Source organism: Peromyscus maniculatus, chromosome 1, assembly GCF_049852395.1.
Source record: "Peromyscus maniculatus bairdii isolate BWxNUB_F1_BW_parent chromosome 1, HU_Pman_BW_mat_3.1, whole genome shotgun sequence".
In the NCBI taxonomy this organism is placed as follows: domain Eukaryota; kingdom Metazoa; phylum Chordata; class Mammalia; order Rodentia; family Cricetidae; genus Peromyscus; species Peromyscus maniculatus.
In genome coordinates, this window is record NC_134852.1 from 33,705,333 (window position 1) to 33,729,363 (window position 24,031).

General features: G+C 41.5%; 1 protein-coding gene and 1 non-coding gene across 2 annotated transcripts in view; both read right to left on the bottom strand.

The window, feature by feature from the left end:
- Nucleotides 1-24,031, bottom strand: part of LOC102907489 (cell adhesion molecule CEACAM1-like) — a 44,923-nt gene that overhangs the window by 13,910 nt on the left and 6,982 nt on the right. Inside the window, exons 4-6 of the mRNA XM_076574129.1 lie at nt 22,381-22,656; nt 11,173-11,448; nt 1,430-1,705 (exon numbers count right to left, since the gene is read on the bottom strand). Of these exons, the coding sequence (XP_076430244.1) occupies nt 1,430-1,705; nt 11,173-11,448; nt 22,381-22,656 (828 nt within the window). The remainder of the gene's footprint in view (nt 1-1,429; nt 1,706-11,172; nt 11,449-22,380; nt 22,657-24,031) is intronic.
- LOC121827007 (small nucleolar RNA SNORA52) lies at nt 2,800-2,930 on the bottom strand. Its single transcript, XR_006069156.1, has one exon. It is a non-coding gene; the product is annotated as a small nucleolar RNA SNORA52 (small nucleolar RNA).

Sequence of the window (24,031 nt, forward strand, 5' to 3'; positions counted from 1 at the left end):
TCTTAAAATTGTCCAAATTTGAGTCTAATGAGAAACATAAAAGCACACTGAAACATTAAGAGTTGAGCTTAAAGTAGCCTTGCTAAGATACATTGGCATGTTTTTATTGTACTCTGAAAAAAATTAAAATTGTTCAGAGATACTTTATATTACCTTCCAAATTCATTATGATTTTTCTCTCAAGATCCTTTTGAAAAAAATTTTATAAAAAGAGGAACAATATGTTGTTCTAAGTTGCTTTACCTTGTTAATTACCTTGGAAAAGAACAATTGAAAAAATAGCCTAATTGTCTAACTTTAAACAGTGTTAACACAATATTAAAATAAAACACTAACTACTTTTGAGGTACAGTCTGCATACCTTTGTTGGTTCTGAAATATGCACAGAAAGCAATGTTTCAAATGGGCTTTTTGCATTAAAAACAGACACAGAGTTATATTAAAAAAAAATGAAACTCAGTATATGGGCCACCAAGATGGCTCAGTTGTGAAGAGTGCCTGCTGTATTCTCTCCCAGTACCTGCCCCTAACTGCCACACAGAGATAAATGCACAAATAAATGTGGGCCTGGGAATTGGCTTAGCAGATAAAGGGCTGGTGAACCAACCTGAGTTCAATTCCCTGTCCCTGGAGAACTGGCTCCCACAAATTGTCCACTGACCTCCACTCATGGGTGTGGGACATGCACACAAAATGAACAGATATGCAAATGTAGTAAGAAACTCATTACAGGTCCTTTCTATCTATGGATTTTATATTTATGGATCGAAACCTTGGAAACAAACTACTTGAAAAAGTATCTCTACAGTGAAAAATGTATTGTTTCCTCCTATCTTTCTCCTGTCTGCAACACAATAAGACTAGGTTCTTTGCAGTATTCATATTAGGTATTGGAAATAACCTAAAAAAGATCTGAATGTGTCCAAAGTTGTGTAGAGTAACATGAATATTTTACTAGTTTCTTTGGGGTGACTGTGTGTGTGACTCAGACCCTAAACTCTTAATCACTTTGCATTTTTATTTGCTCTATTGACATCTATTATTGTTATTATTGACAGGGTCTCACATGTAATCTGAGCTGGCATTGTACTTCTATGCCTCCTGCTACATGCTCTCTCTCTTTTGAGACAGGATTTCACTATGTAGCTCTGGCTAACCTCAAACTGGCTACAAAGACCAGGGTTGTTGGGAACTCAGAGATCCAACTGTCTCTGCCTCTGATGTGCTGGGGTTAAAGGCATGCAGCACTGTGCTCACCTTGCCTGGCGTTGTATCATGAGATTAACATGCATCCATCAACATGCTGGCTGTATTTGTTTCCTGAACAATGTTTTTCTCCCTGTGATTTTGACCAATTCTGCATTCTGTTGATAAAGAAACTGCCTCATCCCCAACACTATGGAGCAAGGAGGGAACAGAAATCACTCACGTATTATGTCCAGCTGGATGGGGTCACTCCTCTTGGAACTGACTTGATTGGATACTTCACACTGATAGTCCCCAGAATCCTCAATCCTCACAGAGTATATTTGGAGGGTGCTGTTGTTCTGGGACAGATGCATCCTGTCTTTGAACTCCACACTCTGGCCTTTGAAGAACCAACGGATGGAGATCCCAGTGTCGTTTGACAAGCAGGTCAGAAACACAGAGATAAAATCTTCGACTGTGTTGTTGGTGACTTGGATGGAGGGTGTAGTCACTGCATCTGTGGATAAATATGGAGGGAACCAGCTGAGAGTCCTTCACCCTCAGCGAGTTCAGCCAGTTCACAAGCCCTTGCAGTGAAGGGGCCTTCTGCAAAATTGCATGTTCAAGATATGGTCTGTAAAGAAAGAGCTGAATCTTACTCCTACCAAGATGACCCACGGTGACCCTGACTCAGGGTATTTGTGTAGATTCCACACTGGGAGCCTCTTCAACCCACCTGTCCTGAAATCTCATGGTGGAGGGAATGTATTTCTCAATGATTTTTTGTGGGAATTCTTGCTCACACTTTCTGTGAGTGTGAATTGTCGGATCCCTCCTTTATGAAATAGCCTTCTGTTTATTTTTTATTAAATAATTTGTCATGGGGCTAAGATGGCCCAGCTAATCTTAAAGGGGTTAAAGGCTAGAACTCAGGACAGGGAGAAATCCTTAACTGAAGAATTTATCTTTGAAGAAAAGTTTTATTTCCTGCCCCATGGATATGGATTAAATAATACAGAGAAGAAGTGAATAGTCACAGTGCTAACCACAGACTGACACTCTAATCCTCAGTACTGGTATTTTTGAGACAGGGTCTCACTGTACAGTGCTAGTTTACTTGGTACTTGCTATGTAGACCAGGCTGGCCTCAAACTCACACTATCTAACTGCCTCTCCCTCCTAAGTGCTGGCATCAAAGATGTGGGCCACCACATTCAGCTGACATTTGTTTTTTGAATCTTGAGAAGAGTAAGCAAAAGAGCATCATCAAATGTCAGTGACATGGTTCACCCTGACTCAGAACAGGGCTCCAGACACCTTTTCCACCCACTCTTCCCATCCCATGGACTCAGAGCTGAGACAGGAGCAGACCTGGGAGCAAAGGTCTAGTCCCCATGTGTGGGGAATATTCTCCTCCAATTTGGAGAATAAGAAAGTGAGCACAGTTGAAAGCCCTGGGTGTTCCTTGTAGGTCATGGAGATCATAAAATGAAAATGGAGGGGACAGGAAAGCTTGTGTTAGGCACAGAAAGAAATCTTGACCTGGAGATCTCCTAATCATGGAAAGTCCCTCACATAACTGAAGACTTTTTTTTTTTTTTTTTCTCCTGAACATGTTCAGAAGTGCTGCTGGCAGAAGCCTAAAAGGCCTTGCTCAACTCTGGCAGGGCTTCTAGGATGCTCTGGTCCACAAGCGAAACCTGGCAGATCATTGACTGATCAGCAGGGATTAGAATGGACCAAACTGAAGACTTTTTAATACTGGGAGAACCTCCTCCTCCTCACATTGCAAGCTCCATCCCTATCAGGCAGAAACCAGAGAACCAGGAGGCCATTAGACATAGGGATGGAGCAGGAGGCTTGGGGGAAGACTGAGTTTTGCTTGTTCCCATAGTCCTGGGCTGGAAATTAAATGCTTCTGCACCTTCCGAGAAAACCAAACGACTCCACTACAAACCTGGTTTTGATATTTCAGAGGTCCACTTACTAAGGACTGTAATTGGCTTCACTGTGGTTCTATTGACTCCAGTAAAAATGTTATACATGAGGTAGGAATAGGATCTACTATTATTAGTGTTGAGATTGGGGATAAAGAGCTCTTGGGAGGATGACTGGAGCTCTCCATTGACAAACCAAGAGTATTGTGCAGGTGGGTTAGCATCTGTGTGGCAGGAGATGTGAGGTTTGTCCTTGAATGTAAATGAATATTTGAGGGGTGTATGATCAGGACATCTGGATCATCTGGAGCAAACAGAATAAAGTCACATGTGGTGTCAGCATAGGGAAGGGGAAATCCTGTTCTGTAGAAGGACATAGTATCTCTTTGAGCTGTGCTTTAACCTTAGTTGAGCATGTGTTTGGGAGGAGATTAGTGGAAGATACTCATTCAGCATGCACAAGCCCTGATCTTTGCCAAGCACAACACAAAAACATCCCCTCTGCACATTCATGTGTGCACTGAGACTGAGTCTTACATATCCCCTACCTCCATCACCATGAGTCTCTCTAGGCAGAATTCCCTGCAACCCATTCAAGCTCAATGCTGGGTCTGTCCACATATGCTTGGGCTGGGACAGGATGTCCTGGCAGCCTAGGTATCTGTATGATAGGTCTGTGTCATGAACCCAAGGGGACTGGGACTGAGGATGGTAGCTCTAGCCCTCTGTTTTTAGGCAGTTGGGGCCAGGATGAAACAGAAAATACTCACAGGTAATGTTCAGAGAGAATCGTCACTTAGGCAGGCACTCACTGAGTTCTAGGTTCACATTCATAGGGTCCTGTGCCAGTCTTCACAACACTGAGTAAAGGGAGAGTTGTCCTCAGACAGCTTCAGCCTATCCTCTTTTGAGCGACTTTGATCATTTATCCTCCACAGGTAGCCTGTATTCTGAGTCTCAGGCTCACACATTAATGCTACTGAGTCCTCACCCTCCATGGGATTGGAATTGTTGGTTGTGATGTTGGGCTTGGGTAGCAGTGCTGTGTTGACCACAGAGAGATGATTGTCATGTGTGGTACTTCTGATTCTTGCAAAGGCTTCTTACAACTTGAGATAGTCTCTTAACTCCCAGCTAACCCAGATCCTTAAATAATCAGGCAGGAAGCAAACTAAAGGCAGATGGAGTGACTGAGTGCTCAGAGATAATGGGGCCTCCTGTGCTGTGTATTGGAATAGCCAGGACTTTCTCATGAGTGAACTGAGCTGCAGTGTTTGGTGATGGTCACACTCAAGACTTAAAATCAGAGACCTTTGTAGCAGGAATCTTAAATGTTCTGATTAATAAAAACAAATTCGGAGCCAGGTATTGGAGTGAATGCTGAACGATCAGGGAAGCAGAACATGCTACAGCCACCTCACCTTGCCAATTCCTCAGCTGATCCTGTTTCTTCAGACTAGAATCCTCTGAGTCCTCATCTGAATGAATCTCAGCTGAACTGCTTCTCAACAGCCTGAAAGCTTAACCAGGCCAAAAGCTTCTAGTTTCTGGTCTTCAAGCCTTATATACCTTTCTGCTTTCTGCCCTCACTCCCTGGGATTAAAGGCTCACTTTCTGGGATTAAAGGCCTGTGTCACCATGCCTGGCTTTTTCCAATGTGGCCTTGAACTCACATTGATCCAGAGGTATTTTTGCCTCTGGAATGCTAGGATTAAAGGCGTGTGTGTGCCACCATTTTCTAGCCTCTGTATCTAGTGGCTGTTCGGTTCTCCAACCCAGATAAGTTTATTAGGGTGCACAATATTTTGGGGAACACAATATGACCACAGACATCATTTTATCTCCTGGACCTCACTGACCCATTGCTGCCTTGAGACACAAGGTTCAGATCCCTCCAGGTACACTGACCTCTGCTGTTTTGTGTAGACCAGAGCCCTCCCAGCCTTTGCTGTTCAGGGCTGTCCTACAGATAGGTTATGATGAGTCTTCCCATTGAGCTTCCCTGAGAAACCTGACAGCCTGAGGAAGAGCCAGATAGGGAAATACTAGATGAGTAAGGCCAAGATGAGAAGGTCCTGTCGAGGTAGAATTAAGATGACAGAATTAAGATAGAACTTAGAGGGGACAATAGATAAATATAGAGAGAGATCAGACAAGAAATGAGTGAGGCAGGAGAACAGCACTGTAGCTCTGTAGACAGGATTTTATCCCAGAGAAATAAAGTTAACAAAGAAAAGAGCTTGGTTTCCTCAGATTCATTTTCAAAAAATAATTGTCCATGTTCACAGGCTTCTCTTCTCAGCCCCCGAAAAGAATATTATTAAGGTGGGTCCTTAATATTTTAAAATAACCTCCTCTATTTTTTGGACCACCATGGCTTAAAGTTATATTTCAACAACAAAGATTAGAGTCTACAATCTCATGGAAACTGAATAATGCTCTACTGAATCACCAATTGGTCAAGGAGGAAATAAAGAATTAAAGACTTCCTAGAATTCAATGAAAATGCATGCACAACATACCTAAATCTATGGGACACAATGAAACAGTGCTAAGAGGAAAATTCAAAGCATCAATGCCCACATAAAGAAGTTTGAGAACTCTTACACTAGAGACTTAACAGCACACCTGAAAGCTCTGTAACACAAAGTAGCAAACTTACCCAGGAGGAATAGATGCTAGCAAATAATCAAATTTAGTGCTGAAATGAATAACATGGAAACGTATAGAACAATACAAAGAATGAATGAAACAAAGTGTTGGTTCTTTGAGAAAATCAACAAGATAGGCAATCCCTTGCCCAAACTAACCAAAAGGCACAAGGAGAGCATCCAAATAAACAAAATCAGAAATGAAAAGGGATACATGACAACAAACAATGAGAAAATCTAGAGAATCATTAGGTCATTCCTCAAAAAGCCTACTCCACAAAATTGGAATATCTAAAAGAAATGGACAATTTTCTGGATAGGTAACATATACCAAAATTACATCAAGACCAGATAAACAATTTAAATAGACCTATAGCACTTAATGAAATAGAAACAGTCATTAAATCACCCAACCAGAAAAAGCCCAGGACCAGATGATTTCAGCACAGAATTCTACCAGAATTTCAAAGCAGAGCTAATACCAATATTCTTCAAATTGTTCCACACAATAGAAACAGAAATGACGAAAGCCATAAGCCTAAGCGACCCTTGACACACATGCTGCCATATTTGGGTTTCTCTCCTCTTTTCTTAGATCTAGGCCTTGCTTGAGTCTCCATAGCACCTGAACTTCTTCCCACAGATACCAGAACCTCTTCTCAGATATCAGGTGAATGAGCTGCAGTTAAGCAATTAGGCAGTTAGACAAGGGTAGATAGATAACCTTCAGAGCAACATTTCCTGCTGGCCGAACGTCCCATAATTAAGTCCCTTCCTGCTTGCAACCCCCATAATTAAGTCCCTTCCTGCTCTCAACCACCTGTGCCTACCTATATATGCCTTGAGAGTAAAATAAAATTATGGAGCTTGATCAGACGTCCTGCCTTGCTCTCATTCTTTGTGTCTCTTGTCCCTTTCATTCGCCGGACCTCCCTTAGGTCTCCGTTGAAGACCCTGCTGGCCGGGGCACAGAAGGAACATTGCTAAACAGTTTTTATGAGGCTACAGTCACCCTGACACCCAAACCACACAAAGATGCAACAAAGAAGGAGAATTGCAGACCAATCTCCCTCACGAATATTGATGCAAAAATACTCAATAAAAAACAGGCAAACTGAATTCAAGAACACAGTAAATACATATATTTCCTGAGGGCTATCTCAGGCTCACCTTCACAAGTATATCCCTCTACTAATACCTTGCTTGTCTAAGCCCATCATGGACACATCCTGGAGGATGAAATCTAGTTATATATATATATATGTGTGTATGTATATATATGTATATGTATATATATATGTATATGTATATCCACCATGATCAAGTAGGCTTCATACAGAGATGCAAGGATGGTTCAAAATACAAAAATCTGTCAATGTAATCCACCATATTTCAAACTGAAAGAAAAAATCCACATGATCATCTCATTAGATGCTGAAAAAGCCTTTGACAAAATCCAACACCCCTTCATGACAAAGGTGGTGGAGTGGGTGATCTGGAATACATGGAAGATTCCTAAATGTAATATAGGCAATTTACAGCAATCTGACAGCCAACATCAAATTAAATGGAGAGAAACACAAAGCGATTCCACTACAATCAGGAAGAAGACAAGGCTGTCCCCTCTCCCCATGTTTATTCAATATAGTACTCGAAGTTCTAAGTAGAGCAATAAGACAACAATATAATATCAGGGGGATACAAATTGGAAAGGAAGAAGTCAAACTTTCCCTATTTGCAGAATATACGATAGTATGCATAAGTGACTGGGAAATTTCTACCAGGAAACTCTAACAGCTGATAAACACCTTCCCACCTTGTTGGGGGAAGACTGATTGAGTGAGATGAAGTGTGAGGATTTTAGCAGCTGTTCTTTTCACCTTGCTGTGTTTCTAGGTTAGTTCTACCTTTCCTTCCAATACTTGAATTCCATCAATTTCATCATGGCAATCATGTGAAGCTGTGAAAATGTGAGACAGGGCTATTGCAATTTTGAGTGGTGAATATCCAATATTTCTATCTTATCCTCAGGGTCTCAGTCATGGCAGCCATGAATAAGTGGTCTCTTGTGGCTGTGATCTAAGTGACAGAAGGCCCAGGCTATTGACTCTCAATGGAGAGTGCCCAATTATGAGGTGCTAAAGATGTCTGTAGATGACAGGAACTTGTTCACAGAAAATCCTTAACATTCTACAGAAAGTTCTCAACTAAATGAGCAAAACTAGTAAATTTGTTGGCTAATGAAATGAACATGCCCAAGTGAGATGTATTACTGTATACTAATATTGACCATGAACAATTGGATTTTTGTTTTTCCCAGCAGTAGTGGAGCTTGAACCTAGGGCCTCATGCATGCCCGGCAAGTGTTCAGCCCCTGAGCAATAGTCCCAGCCTTAACAGTGAACAATTGGAAAGGAAATGAAGAAAGTATTTATTTATGAAAGCACCAAAAAGAATAAAATACTTAGAATTAACTCCACCATGGAGATAAAGGACTTGCACTCAGAAAACTACCAAATAAGAGATGATGAAAGAAGACAAGAAATGACAGCCATTGGGGTTGATGGGTTGGAAGACTTAATCTCATTATCACTGTTGTTCTGCAGTACTGGGATTGAACCCAGGGTTTTGTGCATGGTAAGCAATGCACTACCACTGAGCTATACTCTAAGCTCTGCCTTCTAATTTTTACTTAGAAACAGATGTCACTAAATTAACCAGGCTGGCCTTGAATTGGTTGTGATAGGCACTTTTAGAACTTGATACTCTTGCCTCAACTTCTTGAGTGGCTGGAATTACAAGAATAAGTCAGCTTGGTAAAAGACTTTTTTTAATAGATGACAATATCCCTGAATGCAGTCTATCAGTTCTATGCACATCAGATCAAAACCCCAGTGGCATTTTGCACAGAAATAGCAAAGTCCATTCTAGCTGTCCTGAAACTCACTATATAGATCAAGCTGGCCTCAAACTCCCAGAGATCCACTTGTCTCTGCTCTCAAGAGCTGGGGTTAGAGGCAAGTACCACCATACCTGGCCATAAAATTATCTTGAAAAAAAAAAACAATAAAATTGCAGGATATCGTACATGATTTCATAATTTTAGTACAAAGCTAATATAGTCCACTGCTGACATAAAGGCAGACATACAGATCAGTGTACTAGAATTGGAAATCCTGGAACTGTTCATTCACACTAGCCATGATTAAATTAAAGATTAGTTAACATGATAAATATGTGTATTTATGGAGCACAGGTTTGCATATGTATTATAATGTATGTCAGATATGCACAGTTGGCATATCCAGCATTTCATCTGTCACTTTTTCTGTTTGTTAAAAACATTCATTTCTGCTGGCTCTTTTGAATTAATTGGTGTGAAACAGAGTTGTCCTATTGAGTTACAGAACTTGGAAGGCATTCTTGCTGTCCATCTGCCCCTTGTGACCATATGAATTTTGATCAGGCTGCTAAGACTGCACAATGTTGGAAGAATAATCAGTTAAATAAGGTATGTTTAGAAAATGGGATATCAAGGTAAAAGAATGAAATTAAGCCTTCACTTAACAACATATAAAAAATCAATACTACATAGATCAAGGGCCTAAAATGGAGCAGAGCTGAAAGTCATCAGACGTTTAGGAGACAGGATGAAAGCACCTTGAAATTAGATTCGAATGGTGTCTTTGTTATGATGCCAGATGCATCATATGGGCCTTCTGGCTGCTTATATGTCTCTACACCACATGAATGTTTTGTACAGAAGAGGGTGCTAAATTCCTTGGAACTTCAGTTAGAGACAGTAATAAGATGACATGTGGGTACTGAGAATTGAACCCCTGTCCTTTGGAAGAGCTGCTAGGGATCTTAACTATTGAGCTATCTCTCCATGTATTTGGTTTATGGGACTGGAGAGATAACTCAATAGTTAAGAATCAAACACACACACAAACACACACATACTACTACTATTACTACTACTGCTACTCACAAAAAAAAGTTATCAGAAAAAAAAGTCTTGTGCAAGGAGCATGAGAATAAGAAACTCAGTATATGGGCCACCAAGATGGCTCAGTTGGGAAGGTGTGCCTGACTTATTCCCTCCCAGTACCTGCCCCAACTGCCACACAGATATAAATGAACAAACAATGAGGGACAGCAAAATGGCTTAGCAGATAAAGGGCTTCCTCACCTACCTGAGTTCAATTCCCTGTCCCCAGAGAACTGGCCCTCACAAATTGTCCTATGACCTCCACAAAATAGGTGGGGAACACCCATACAAAATGAATAGATGTGCAAATGTCGTAAGAAACTCAATACAGGACCTTTCTATCTATGAAATTTATATTTATGGATCGAAACCTTGGAAACAAACTACTTGGAAAAGTATCTCTACAATGAAAAATGTATCGCATCCTCCTATTTGTCCTGTACTCAAGACAGTAAGACTAGTGTTTATGCAGTATTCATATTAGATATTGGAAATAATCTAAAGAAAATTTGATTGTGTGGTATGGGGTGTAATATAACATGAATATTTTACTATATTCTGAGGGTGGTCTGTGTGTGTGACTCAGACCCTAAACTCTCTTTTTTTTTTTTTTTTTTTTTTTTGGTTTTTTGGTTTTTCTAGACAGGGTTTCTCTGTGTAGTTTTCTGCCTTTCCTGGAACTCACTTGGTAGACCAGGCTGGCCTCGAACTCACAGAGATCTGCCTGCCTCTGCCTCCTGAGTACTGGGATTAAAGGCATGCACCACCACTGCCGCCACCGCCGCCGCCAGGCTAGACCCTAAACTCTTAATCACTTTGCATTTCTATTTGATATATTGACTTCTATTGTTGTTATTATTGACAGGGTCTCACAATGTAATCTGGGCTGGCCTTGTACTACTTTTTTTATTAAGAGATTTTCTGTTTATATTACACACCAACCACAGATTCCCCTTTCCTCATTCGCTCAGCCCTCAGTGTTTCCACTCTATACACCCCCTATTGCCACCCCTTCCAAGGAAAGGTCTCCCATGGGGAGTCAGCAGAGCCTGGTCCATTCAGTTGAGTGGCCTCCTGCTTCGTGTTCTCTCTCTTTTGAGACAGGGTCTCACTATGTAGCTCAGGCTAACCTGAAACTGGCTACTAAGACCAGGGTGGTTAAGAACTCATAGAGATCCAACTGCCTCTGCCTGTGGTGTGCTGGGGTTAAAGGCATGCAGCACTGTGCTCACCTTGCTTGTTGTTGTATCATGAGATTAACATGCATCCATCACCAAGCTGGCTGTATTTGTTTCCTGACCAGTGTTTTTCTCCTTGTGACTTTGACCCATTCTGTACTCTGTTGATGAAGAAACTGCCCCCACCCCTAACACTGTGGAGTAAGAAGGCAATAGAAGTCACTCACGTATTATGTCCAGCTGGATGGGGTCACTCCTCTGGGAACTGACTTGATTGGATACTTCACACTGATAGTCCCCAGAATGCTCAATCCTGGCAGAGACTATTTCCAGGGTGCTGTTGTTCTGGGACAGCCTCATGCTATTCGTGATTCTCAGACTCTGGCCTTTGAAGAGCCAATGGATTGAGATTCCAGTGTCATTTGTCAAGCACTTCAGGATCACAGTGGTCAGGTCTTTGACTGTGGTATTGGTGAGTTGGATGGAGGGTTTAGTCAATGGTTCTGTGAATAAACAGTGGAGAGGATCAGCTGTGAGTCCTTCACCCTCAGAGATCTCAGCCAGCTCCCAGGGCCCATAGAATGAAGGGGCCCTCTGCAAGATCACACGTTCAAGATATGGTCTGTAAGGAAAGAACTGAATCTTCCTCGTACCAAGATCACCCACAATGACCCTGACTCAGGTTATTTGTGTAGATTCCACACTGGGAGCCTCTTCAGCACACATGTCCAGAAATCTCATAAGGAGGGATGTATTTCCCAATGATATTTGTGGTAATTCTTGCTCACATTTTCTGTGAGTGTGAACAGTTAGGTCGTGCCTTTATGAAATAACCTTTTAATTTTTATTAAAAAATTTGTCATAGGGTTAACATGGCCTAGCTAATCTTAAAGGTGTTAAAAGCTAGACCTTAGGATTGGCAAAAAATCCATATTTGAAGAATTTCTGTCTGTAGAAAAATTGTATTTCCTGCTCCATGGATATGGATTAAATACTACAGAGAAGAAGTGAATAATCACAGTGATTACCATAGCCTGACACTCTAATCCTCAGTACTAATATTTTTGAGAAAGGGTCTCACTGTATAATCCTAGCTCACTTGCAACTTGCTATGTAGACCAGGCTGGCCTCAAACTCACACTCTCTACCTGCTTCTCCTTCCTCAGTGCTGGCATCAAAGATATGTGCCACCACACTCAGCTGATATTTGTTTTTTGAACCTTGAAAAGAGTAAGCAAAAGAGCATCATCAACTGTCAGTGACATAGTTCACCCTGACTCAGAACAGGGATTCCACCCACCTTCTCCACCCACTCTTCCCATCCCATGGAGTCAGAGCTGAGCCAGGCACCACACCCATGAGACAGGAGCAGAACTCTGAGCAGAGGTCTTTTCCCCATGTATGGGGAATATTCTCCTCCAATTTGGAGAATAAGAATGTGAGCACAGTTGAAATGCCTGGGTGTTCCTTAGAGGTTATGGAGGTCATAAAATGAAAATGGAGAGGACAGGAAAGCTTGTGTTAGGCACAGAAAGAAATCTTGATCTGAAGGCTCTCCTAACCATGAAAAGTCCCTCACACAAGCAAAGCTTTCCAAGACTGGGAGAACCTCCTCCTCACATTGCAGGCTCCATCCCTCTCAGCCAGAAACCAGAGAACCAGGAGGTCAATAGACATAGGGATGGAGCAGGTGGCATGGAGGAAGACTGAGTTTTGCTTGTTCCCATAGACATGGGCTGGAAATTAAATGCTTCTGCATCTTCCCAGAAAGCCAAAAGACTCCACTCCAAACCTGGTGCTGATATATCTGAGACCCACTTACTAAAGACTCTAAAGTTCTTGACCCTGACAATAATTGGAACATCTACAAATAGGTGATTTTAAACAAAGAAGCCCAAACTACACAATGGAAAAAAGAAAGCACCTTCAACAAATGGTGCTGGCATAACTGGATGTCAACTTGTAGAAGGCTGCAAATAGATCCATATCTGTCACCATGCACAAAACTTAAGTCCAAGTGGATAAAAGACCTCAAAATAAATTCAGTTACTCTATACCTGATAGAAGAGAAAGTAGGAAGTAGTCTTGAATGCATTGGCATAGGAGATCACTTCCTAAATATAACACCAGTAGTAGCACAGACACTGAGAGCAACAATTAATAAATGGGACCTCTTGAAACTGAGAAGCATTTGTAGGGCAAAAGACACAGTCAATAAGACAAAATGACAGCCTACAGAATGGGAAAAGATCTTCACCAACCCCACATCTGACAGAGGGCTGATATCAAGAATATATAAAGAACTCAAGAAAATAGACATCAAAATACCCAACAGTCCAATTAAAAATGGACTACAGAGCTAAACAGAGATTTATCAACAGAATCAAATGGCTGAGAGACATTTAAGGAATTGCTCAACATCCTTACACACCAGGGAAATGCAAATAAAAACAACTCTGAGATACCATCTTACACCTGTCAGAATGGTTAAGATCAACAACACTGAAGACAGCTTATGTTGGAGAAAATGTGGAGCAAGGGGAACACCCCTACACTGTTGGTGGGAATGCAAATTTATACAGCCACTTTGGAAATTAGTATGATGCTTTCTCAGAAAATTGGGAATTGATCTCCCTTTGACCCAGCTATACCACTCGTGAGCATACACCCAAGGAATGCTCAATTATACCACACAAGGACATATGCTCAACTATGTTCATAGCAGTCTTATTTGTAATAGCCAGAACATGGAAACAACCTAGATGCCCTTCAGCTGAAGAATGGATAAAGAAAATGTGGTCATTCAGGCCCAGCGGCGGCCCACAGAGGTAGACAGGCCCGGCGGCAGCGGAGACAAGCAGATGCAGGTAGGCCCACGGAGGCGGCCCGCAGAGGTAGATGGCCCGGCGGCGGTGGACGACAGGGACATTCAGGCCCGGCGGCGGCGGCGGTCTACAGAGTTAGACAGGCCACAAGGCGGAGACAAACAGATGCAGGTAGGTCCGCAGCGGCGGCCCGCAGAGGTAGACAGGCCCAGCGGCAGGCTGCAGAGACATACAGGCCCGGTGGTGGACCGCAGAGGTAGACGGCCCGGCAGCAGTGACAAGCAGAGGTAGGTAGGCCCGAAGTAGGTAGGCCCGCGGTGGCAGCCGGCAGAGACATACAGGCCCAGTGGCAGCTGGCAGAGACATACAGGCCCGGTAGTGGACCACAGAGGTAGACAGGCCCAGGAACGGAGACAAGCAGATACAGCTTGGAACAGGGACGCTTCTAAACCCAACACCTGGAGAAGAAGCTATCTCCGTGGGACGGAACCAGAACGAATCTGAACACTCCCGTCTGATGACAACCCAGGGCCCAGCTGCTGATTCCGTGAAGCCCAACAACTTGGAGGTGTTGGTGAAACTACCCTGCTCAGCTGAAACCCATCTGGGAGAGGATTCAGATGCCTACAGTTTGAAGTCTGAAGAAACAAGATCAGCTGAGGAGTTGACAAATGAACAAAACGTGACCTGGGAACACAGAAGAAGGCACTACCCAGCCACCAAACCAGATCACAAGAATCATAAGTATATACTTCACCGACTGAAATCAGCTGCCCCTGAAGAAATAGCTCAATAGCACCAATTTAACCAAGAACCCCTACTAAACCAAGACAAAAATTAGAACAAGAGAGGCACTCTCAGACACAGACACCACCTGCACCACACAGAGGAAGAGATGAGTAGACGCCAGTGCAAAAATACAGGCAACAACATAAAGACCTATATGGCAACATCAGAACCTAGTGATTCTACATCTGCAAGACCTGAACATGCCAAGACAGAAGAAACAGAAGAAATCAACCCTAAAAATGACTTTAAGAAGATGATAGAGGCCCTTAAAGAAGAAATAAAACATTCCCTCAAAGAGGAAATAAAAACTTTCCTTAAAGAGGAAATGAAAAACTCCCTTAAAGAGGAAATAAAAACTTCCCTTAAAGAGGAAGTGAAAAACTCCATTAAAGAGGAAATAAAAAACTCCCTTAAAGACATGGAAGAAAAAAAACGAACAAAAAATGGGAAGAAATCAAATCAAGCCAAGAAAAAGCAATTAAACAGATGAAAGAAACATTCCAAGATCTGAAAAATGAATTTGAGACAATAAAGAAAACACATGCAGAGGGAATGCTGGAAATAGAAATCCTGACTAAATGAACAGGAACTACAGAAACAAGCATAACCAACCGATTGCAAGAGATGGAACAGAGAATCTCTGACACTGAAGACACAATTGAGAAAATAGATTCATCAGTCAAAGAAAGCACTAAAGACAAAAAAGTCGTAACACAAAACGTCCAGGAAATTTGGGACACCATGAAAAGACCAAACCTAAGAATAATAGGGATAGAAGAAGGAGAAGAATACCAACTCAAAGGCACAGAAGTATATTCAACAAAATTATAGAAGAAAACTTTTCTAACCTAAAGAAAGAAATACCTATGAAGATACAAGAAGCTTACAGAACACTGAATAGGCTGGATCAAAAAAAAAAAAAAAAAAAGTCCCCTCGCCACATAATAATCAAAACACTAAACACACAGAACAAATAAAAAATATTAAGAGCAGCAAAGGAAAAAGACCAAGTAACATATAAAGGCAAACCCATCAGATTAACATCAGACTACTCAATAGAGACTATGAAAGCTAGAAGATCATGGACAAATCTCATGCAGACACTAAGAGACCATGGATACCAACCCAGACTATTATACCCAGCAAAACTCTCAATCATCATAGGCGGAGTAAACAAAATATTCCAGGATAAAACCAGATTTAATCAATACCTGTCCACAAACCCAGCCCTACAGAAAGCACTAGAAGGGAAAATCCAACCCAAAGAAGCTAAACACATCCATGAAAAATCAAGCAATAGATAATCCCACGCCAACATACACCACAGAAGGACAACACAACACAACCACAAAAAATAACAGGAATTAACAATCACTGGTCATTAATATCCATCAATACCAATGGTCTCAACTCACCTATAAAAAGACACAGGCTAACAGAATGGATAAGAAAACAGGACCCATCCATTTGCTGCATACAAGAAACACACCTTAACTTCAAAGACAGACACTACCTCCGAGTAAAGGGCTGGGAAAAGGCTTTCCAAGCAAATGGACCTAAGAAACAAGCTGGTGTAGCTATCCTAATATCTAATAAATAGACTTCAAACTAAAATCAAGCAAAAGAGATCAGGATGGACATTACATATTTATCATGGGAAAAATCCACCAAGATGAAGTCTCGATTCTAAATATTTATGCTCCAAATACAAAAGCACCCACATTCATAAAAGAAACACTACTAAAGTTTAAAACGCACATCAAACCCCACACATTAGTAGTGGGAGATTTTAGCACACCACTCTCACCAAAAGATAGATCTACCAGACTGAAACTTAACAAAGAAATAAAGGACCTAACAGATGTTATGACTCAAATGGACTTAATAGATATCTACAGAATATTCCATCCTAACAAAAAAGAATATACCTTCTTGTCAGCACCCCATGGAACCTTCTCAAAAATTGACCACATGCTTGGCCACAAAACAAATCTCAACAGATACAAAAAAATTGGAATAACCTCCTGTAACTTATCAGACCACCATGCCTTAAAGTTAGACCTCAAAAACAACAAAAATTATAGAAAACCCACAAACTCATGGAAACTGAATAATGCCCACCTGAAACATCAATGGGTCAAGGAAGAAATAAAGAAAGAAATTAAAGAGTTCCTAGAATTCAATGAAAATGAAAGTACAACATACCCAAACTTATGGGACACTATGAAAGTAGTGCTAAGAGGAAAATTCATAGCTCTAAATGCACACATAAAGAAGATGGAGCAATCCCATACCAATGAATTAACAGCACAACTGAAAGCTCTAGAACAAAAGGAAACAAACTCACCCAGGAGAAATAGACGCCAGGAAATAATCAAATTGAGGGCTGAAATCACCGAAATAGAAAACAAGAGAACAATACAAAAAATCAATGAAAATAAGAGTTGGTTCTTTGAAAAAATCAACAAAATAGACAAACCCCTAGCCAAATTAACCAAAAGGCAAAGAGAGAGCACCCAAAATAACAAAATCAGAAATGAAAAGGGAGAGATAACAACAGACAATGAGGAAATCCAGAGAATCATCAGATCATACTTCTAAAACCTGTACTCCACAAAAATGGAAAACCAGGAAGAAATGGACAATTTTCTGGATAAATACCACATACCAAAATTAAATCAATACCAGATAAACCATTTAAATAGACCAATAACCCCTAAAGAAATAGAAACAGTCATCAAAACTCCCCAACCAAAAAAAAAGCCCAGGACCAGATGGTTTCAGTGCAGAATTCTACCAGACATTCAAAGAAGAACTAATATCAATACTCTTCAAAGTGTTCCACACAATAGAAACAGAAGGAACACTACCAAACTCTTTTTATGAGGCTACAATTACCCTGATACCCAAACCACACAAAGATGCAACAAAGAAAGAGAACTACAGACCATGAACATCTCCCTCATGAACATTGATGCAAAAATACTCAACAAAATATTGGCAAACCGAATCCAAGAATACATCAAAACAATCATCCATCACAACCAAGTAGGATTCATCCCAGGGATGCAAGGATGGTTCAACATACGAAAATCAGTCAATGTAATACACCATATAAACAAACTGAAAGAAAAAAACCACGTGATCATCTCCTTAGATGCTGAAAAAGCCTTTGACAAAATCCAACACCCCTTCATGATAAAGGTCTTAGAAAGAACAGGAATACAAGGAACATTTCTAAACATAATAAAAGCAATTTATAGCAAGCCAACAGGAAACATCAAATTAAATGGAGAGAAACTCAAAGCGATACCACTAAATTCAGGAACAAGACAAGGCTGTCCACTCTCCCCATATTTATTCAATATAGTACTAGAAGTTCTAGCTAGAGCAATAAGACAACAAAAGGAGATCAAAGGGATACAAATTGGCAAGGAAGAAGTCAAACTTTCACTATTTGCAGATGATATGATAGTATACAGAAGTGACCTCAAAAACTCTACCAGGGAACTCCTACAGCTGATAAACTCCTTCAGTAAAGTGGCAGGATACAAGATCAACTCAAAAAATCAGTAGCCCTCATATACACAAATGATAAAAGGGTTGAGAAAGAAGTCAGAGAAACATCACCCTTTACAATAGCCACAAATAATATAAAATACCTTGGGATATCACTAACTAAACAAGTGAAGGAACTTTTTCATAAGAACTTTAAATCTCTAAAGAAAGAAATTGAAGAAGATATGAGAAAATCGAAGGATCTCCCATGCTCATGGATAGGTAGGATTAACATAGTAAAAATGGCAATCTTACCAAAAGCAATCTACAGATTCAATGCAATCCCCATCAAAATCTCAACACAATTCTTCACAGACTTGGAAAGAAAAATACTCAACATTATATGGAAAAACAAAAGACCCAGGATAGCTAAAAGAATCCTATACGATAAAGCAACCCTTGGAGGCATCACCATCCCTGACCTCAAACTCTACTATAGAGCTATAGTAATAAAAACAGCTTGGTACTGGTATAAAAACTGACATACGGACCAATGGAATCGAATTGAAGACCCTGACATTAATCCATGCACATATGAACACCTGGTTTTTGACAAAGGAGCCAAAACTATACAATGGAAAAAAGAAAGTATCTTCAACAAATGGTGCTGGCATAACTGGATCTCAATATGTAAAAGATTACAAATAGATCCATATCTGTCACCATGCACAAAACTCAAGTCCAAGTGGACCAAAGACCTAAACATAAATCCAGTTATATTAAACTTAATAGAAAAGAAAATAGGAAGCACTCTTGAACGCATTGGCACCAGAGACCATTTCCTAAATAAAACACCAACAGCACAGACCCTGAGCACAATTAATAAATGGGACCTCTCGAAACTGAGAAGCTTTTGCAGGGCAAAAGACACAGTCAATAAGACAAAAAGACAGCCAACAGAATGGGAAAAGATCTTCACCAACCCCACATCTGACAGAGGATTGATCTCCACAATATATAAAGAACTCGAGAAACTAGACATAAAAGTACTGAACAGCCAATTAAAAAAATGGGCTAAAGAGCTAAACAGAGAATTCACAAAACAAGAACTACAAATGGTCGAAAGACGTTTAAAGAAATGCTCAACATCCTTAATCATCACAGAAATGCAAATCAAAATGACTCTGAGATACCACCTTACACCTGTTAGAATGGCTACGATCAAAAACACCAATGACAACCAATGTTGGAGAGGATGTGGAGCAAAGGGAACACTCCTCCACTGTTGGTGGGAATGTAAACTTGTACAACCACTGTGGAAATCAGTATGGCGGTTTCTCAGAAAATTAGGAATAGAACTACCTCAAGACCCAGCCATCCCACTCTTGGGCATATACCCAAGGAATGCTGATTCATACCATAAAGATACATGCTCAGCTATGTTCATAGCAGCACTATTTGTAATAGCCAGAACCTGGAAACAACCTAGATGCCCATCAACGGAAGAATGGATGAAAAAAAAATGTGGTACATATACACAATGGAGTACTACTCAGCAGAGAAAAACAATGAAAGCATGAAATTTGCAGGCAAATGGATGGAACTAGAAAAAAATCATCCTGAGTGAGGTAACCCAAACCCAGAAAGACAGTCATGGTATGTACTCACTCATAAGTGGATTCTAGATATAAAATAAAGACCAATCAGACCACAACCCATAGAACCATGGAGGCTATATATATAGCATGGAGGTCCCTAGGATGACTGTGGCTTATAATAAATTTCAGTTTTACTCAATTATTGAAAAAATAGCCAAATGAATGGAAACACATGAAGTATGAACCAAAGGCTGAGGGGCCCCCAGCTGGATCAGGCCCTCTGAATAGGTGAGACAGTTGATTGGCTTGATCAGTTTGGGAGGCAACTAGGCAGTGAGACCAAGTCCTGTGCTTATTGCATGAGTTGGCTGTTTGAAACCTGAAGCTTATGCAGAGACACTTGGCTCAGTCTGGGAGGAGGGGACTGGACCTGCCTGGACTGAGTCTACCAGGTTGATCGTAATCCTCAGGGAAGGACTTGTCCTGGAGGAGGTGGGAATGGGGGGTAGGCTAGGGATAAGAGGAGGGGGTGCGAGGGGGAGAATTGGGGAACCCATGGATGATATGTAGAACTGAATGGTATTGTAAAATAAAATATATGTATATAAAAAATAAAAAAATTAATTAAAAAATTAAAATTAAAAAAAGAAAATGTGGTACATATACACAATGGAGTACTACTCAGCAGAGAAAAACAATGACAGCATGAAATTTGCAGGCAAATGGAAGGAACTAGAAAAAATCATCCTGAGTGAGATAGCCCAACTCAGAAAGACAAACATGGTATGTACTCACTCATAAGTGGATACTAGATGAAAAGCAAAGGATAACCAGACTGCAACTCACAGCTCCAGGGAGGCTACCTAGTAAAGAGGACCCTATGAAAGATACAGGATTGCCCAGCGATGGAGAAATGAATGAGATCTACATGAGCAAACTGGGGTTGAGAGGGGGTAATGGAGGGCAAGGGTCGGGGAAAAGAGAGCTTAGGGGAGCAGGAGGTCCTAGCTAGATCAGGAACAGAGTGGGAGAACAAGGAAAGAGATATCATGATAAATGAAGACACCATGGGAATAGATGCAGAGTACTAGAGAGGTCCCCAGAAACACACATAGATGACTCCAATATAGACTACTGGCAATGGTTGAGAGGGTGCCTGAGCTGACCTACACTGGTGGTCAGATAGCTGAACACCCTAACTGTCATGATAGAACCCTCATCCAGAGACAATGGAAGCAGATACAGAGATCCATGGCCAATCACCAGGTGGAACTCCAGAAGTCCAATCGACTAGAGAGAGGAGGGATCATATGAGCAAGAGATATTGAGACATGATTGGAAAAAGTACAGAGACAACTAGCCAAACTAGTGGAAACACATGAACTGTGTCCAATAGCTGAAGGACTCCCATGGAACTGGATTAGGCCTGCTGGAAAAGTGAAACAGTTATGTAGCTTGACCTGTTTAGCAGGGACCAGACCTGTCCTTAGTTCATAACCTGGCTTTTTGGAACCTAGTGCCTATGCTGAGAAACTTAGCTCAGCCTTGGTACAGGGAGAGGGAACTGTACCTACCCCAACTGAAGGTACCAGGCTCTGCTGACTCCCCAGGGAAGACCTTGCCTTGTTGGAGGTGGGAATGATGAGTGTGTTTGGGGATGGAAGGCTGGGAGGTAGGAGGAGGGAGGACAGAGGAATCCGTGGTTGAAATGTAAAATGAGTAGAACATCTCTTAATAAAAAAGGAAAGAAAAAATATATAAAAAATTCATTTCTGCTGGCTCTTTTGAATTAATTGGTGTGAAACAGAGTTGTCCTATTGAGTTACAGAAAGTAGAAGGCATTCTTCCTGTCCATCTGCCCCTCTGTGACCAGATGAGTTTTGAACAGGCTGCTAAGACTGTTCAATGATGAATGAATAATGAGTTAAACAAGGGATGTTGGGAAAATGGGATGTCCAGGTAAAAGAATGAAGTTAAGCCTTCACCTACAACATATACAAATCAGCTCTATGTGGATCAAAGACCTAAAATGGATCAGAGCTGAAAGTCATCAGATTTTTTGGAGACAGGATGAAAGCACCTTGACATTGGATTTCGAATGGTATCTTTGTTATGATGCCAGATGCACCATATGGGCATTTTGGCTGCTTGTATGTCTCTGCACCACATGCATGTTTGGTATATGAGGAGAAGAAATGAGGGTGCTGAATTCCTTGGAACTTCAATTAGATACAGTAATAAGTTGCCATGTGGGTGCTGGGAATTGAACCCCTGTCCATTGAAAGAGTTACTAGGGCTCTTAACTATTGAGCTATCTCTCCAGTCCCATTAACCATATGTATACACACACATACTACTAACCATCACAAATAAACAGTTATTAGAAAAAAGCATCTTGTGCAGGGATGTCATGCTTCAAATGTCAGCATGAGGATAAGAAACTCAGTACATGGGCCACCAAGATGGCCTCAGTTGGGAAGAGTGCCTGCTGAACTCACTCCCAGTACCTACCCCTAATTGCCACACAGATATAAATGCAGCACTGTGTTCAGCTTGCTTGATGTGTTATCATGAGATTAACATGCATCCATCACCAAACTGGCTGTATTTGTTTCTTGACCAGTGTTTTTCTCCTTGTGACTTTGATCCATTCTGCACTCTTTTGATAAAGAAACTGCCCCCATACCCAACACTATGAAGTAAGAAAGTAGCAGAGGTCACTCACGTATTATGTCCAGCTGGATGGGGTCACTCCTCTTGGAACTGACTTGATTGGATACTTCACACTGATAGTCCCCGGAATGCTCAAACTTCACAGAGTATATTAGGAGGGTATGGTTGTTTTCAGACAGCCTCATCCTGTCTGTGAGCTCCACACTCTGGCCTTTGAAGAACCAATGGATGGAGATCCCAGTGTCGTTTGACAAGCAGGTCAGGAACACAGAGATCAGGTCTTCAAATGTGTTGTTGGTGACTTGGATGGAGGGCTTAGTCACTGGTTCTGTGAATAAACAGTGGAGGGGACCAGCTGAGAGTCCTTCACCCTCAGAGATATCAGCCAGCTCCCAGGGCCCATAGAATGAAGGGGCCCTCTGCAAGATCACATGTTCAAGATATGGTCTATAAGGAAAGACCTGAATCTTATTCCTACCAAGATCACCCACAGTGGACTTGACTCAGGGTGTTTGTGTAGATTCCACATTGGGAGCCTCTTCAACCCAAATGTCCAGAAATCTCATGATGGGAAGAATGTATTTACCAATGATTATTGTGGGAATTCTTGCTCACATTTTCTGTGAGTGTGAAGAGTCAGGTCCCTCTTTTTATGAAATAGCATTTTGTTTCTTTTTTATTTATTTATTTATTTATTTATTTATTTATTTATTTATTTATTTTATTTTCCAATATAATTTAATTCTACATATCAGCCATGGATTCCCTTGTTCTCCCCCCTCCTGCTCCTCTCCTCTTCCATTCAGTTCACCCCCCATTCCCATCTCCTCCAGGGCAAAGACTACCCCAAGGGTTGAGATCAACCTGGTAGACTCAGTCCAGTCAGGTCCAGTCTGCTCCTCCCAGGCTGAGCCAAGTGTCCCTGCATAAGCCCCAGGTTTCAAACAGCCAACTCATGCACTGAGCACAGGACCCGGTCCCTCTTTCACACCAACTGGATTTCTGTGGGCCTCTCTAGTACTTTGCTTTTTCCTATTCTCATGTGGTCTTCATTTACCATTGTCTCCTATTTCTTGTTCTCCCTCTCTGTTCTTAATCAACAAAGATGCCCCCACAATGGACTGCTGGCAATGGTCGAGAGACAGCCTGAACTGACCTACTCTGGTGATTGGATGGCCAAACACCCTAATTGTTGTGCTAGAAACCCCATCCAATGACTGAGGAAACTGGATACAGAGATCCACGGCCAGGTCCTGGGTGGAGCTCCGGGAGTCCAGTTGGCAAGAAAGAGGGGGGTTTATATGAGCAAGAATTGTTGAGACCAAGGTTGGATAAAGCACAGGGATAAATAGCCAAACAAATGGAAACACATGAACTATGAACCAATGGTTGAGGGGTCCCCAACAGGATCAGGCCCTCTGAATAGGTGAGACAGTTGATTGGCTTGATCTGTTTGGGAGGCCCCCAGGCAGTGGGACCCGGTCCTGTGCTCAGTGCATGAGTTGGCTGTTTGAAACCTGGGGCTTATGCAGGGACACTTGGCTCAGCCTGGGAGGAGGGGACTGGACCTGCCTGGACTGAGTCTACCAGGTTGATCTCAACCATTGGGGGAGTCTTTACCCTGGAGGAGATGGGAATAGGGGGGTGGACTGGGGGGAGGGGATGGGGGTGAAAGGGGAAAGAACAAAGGAATCCATGGCTGA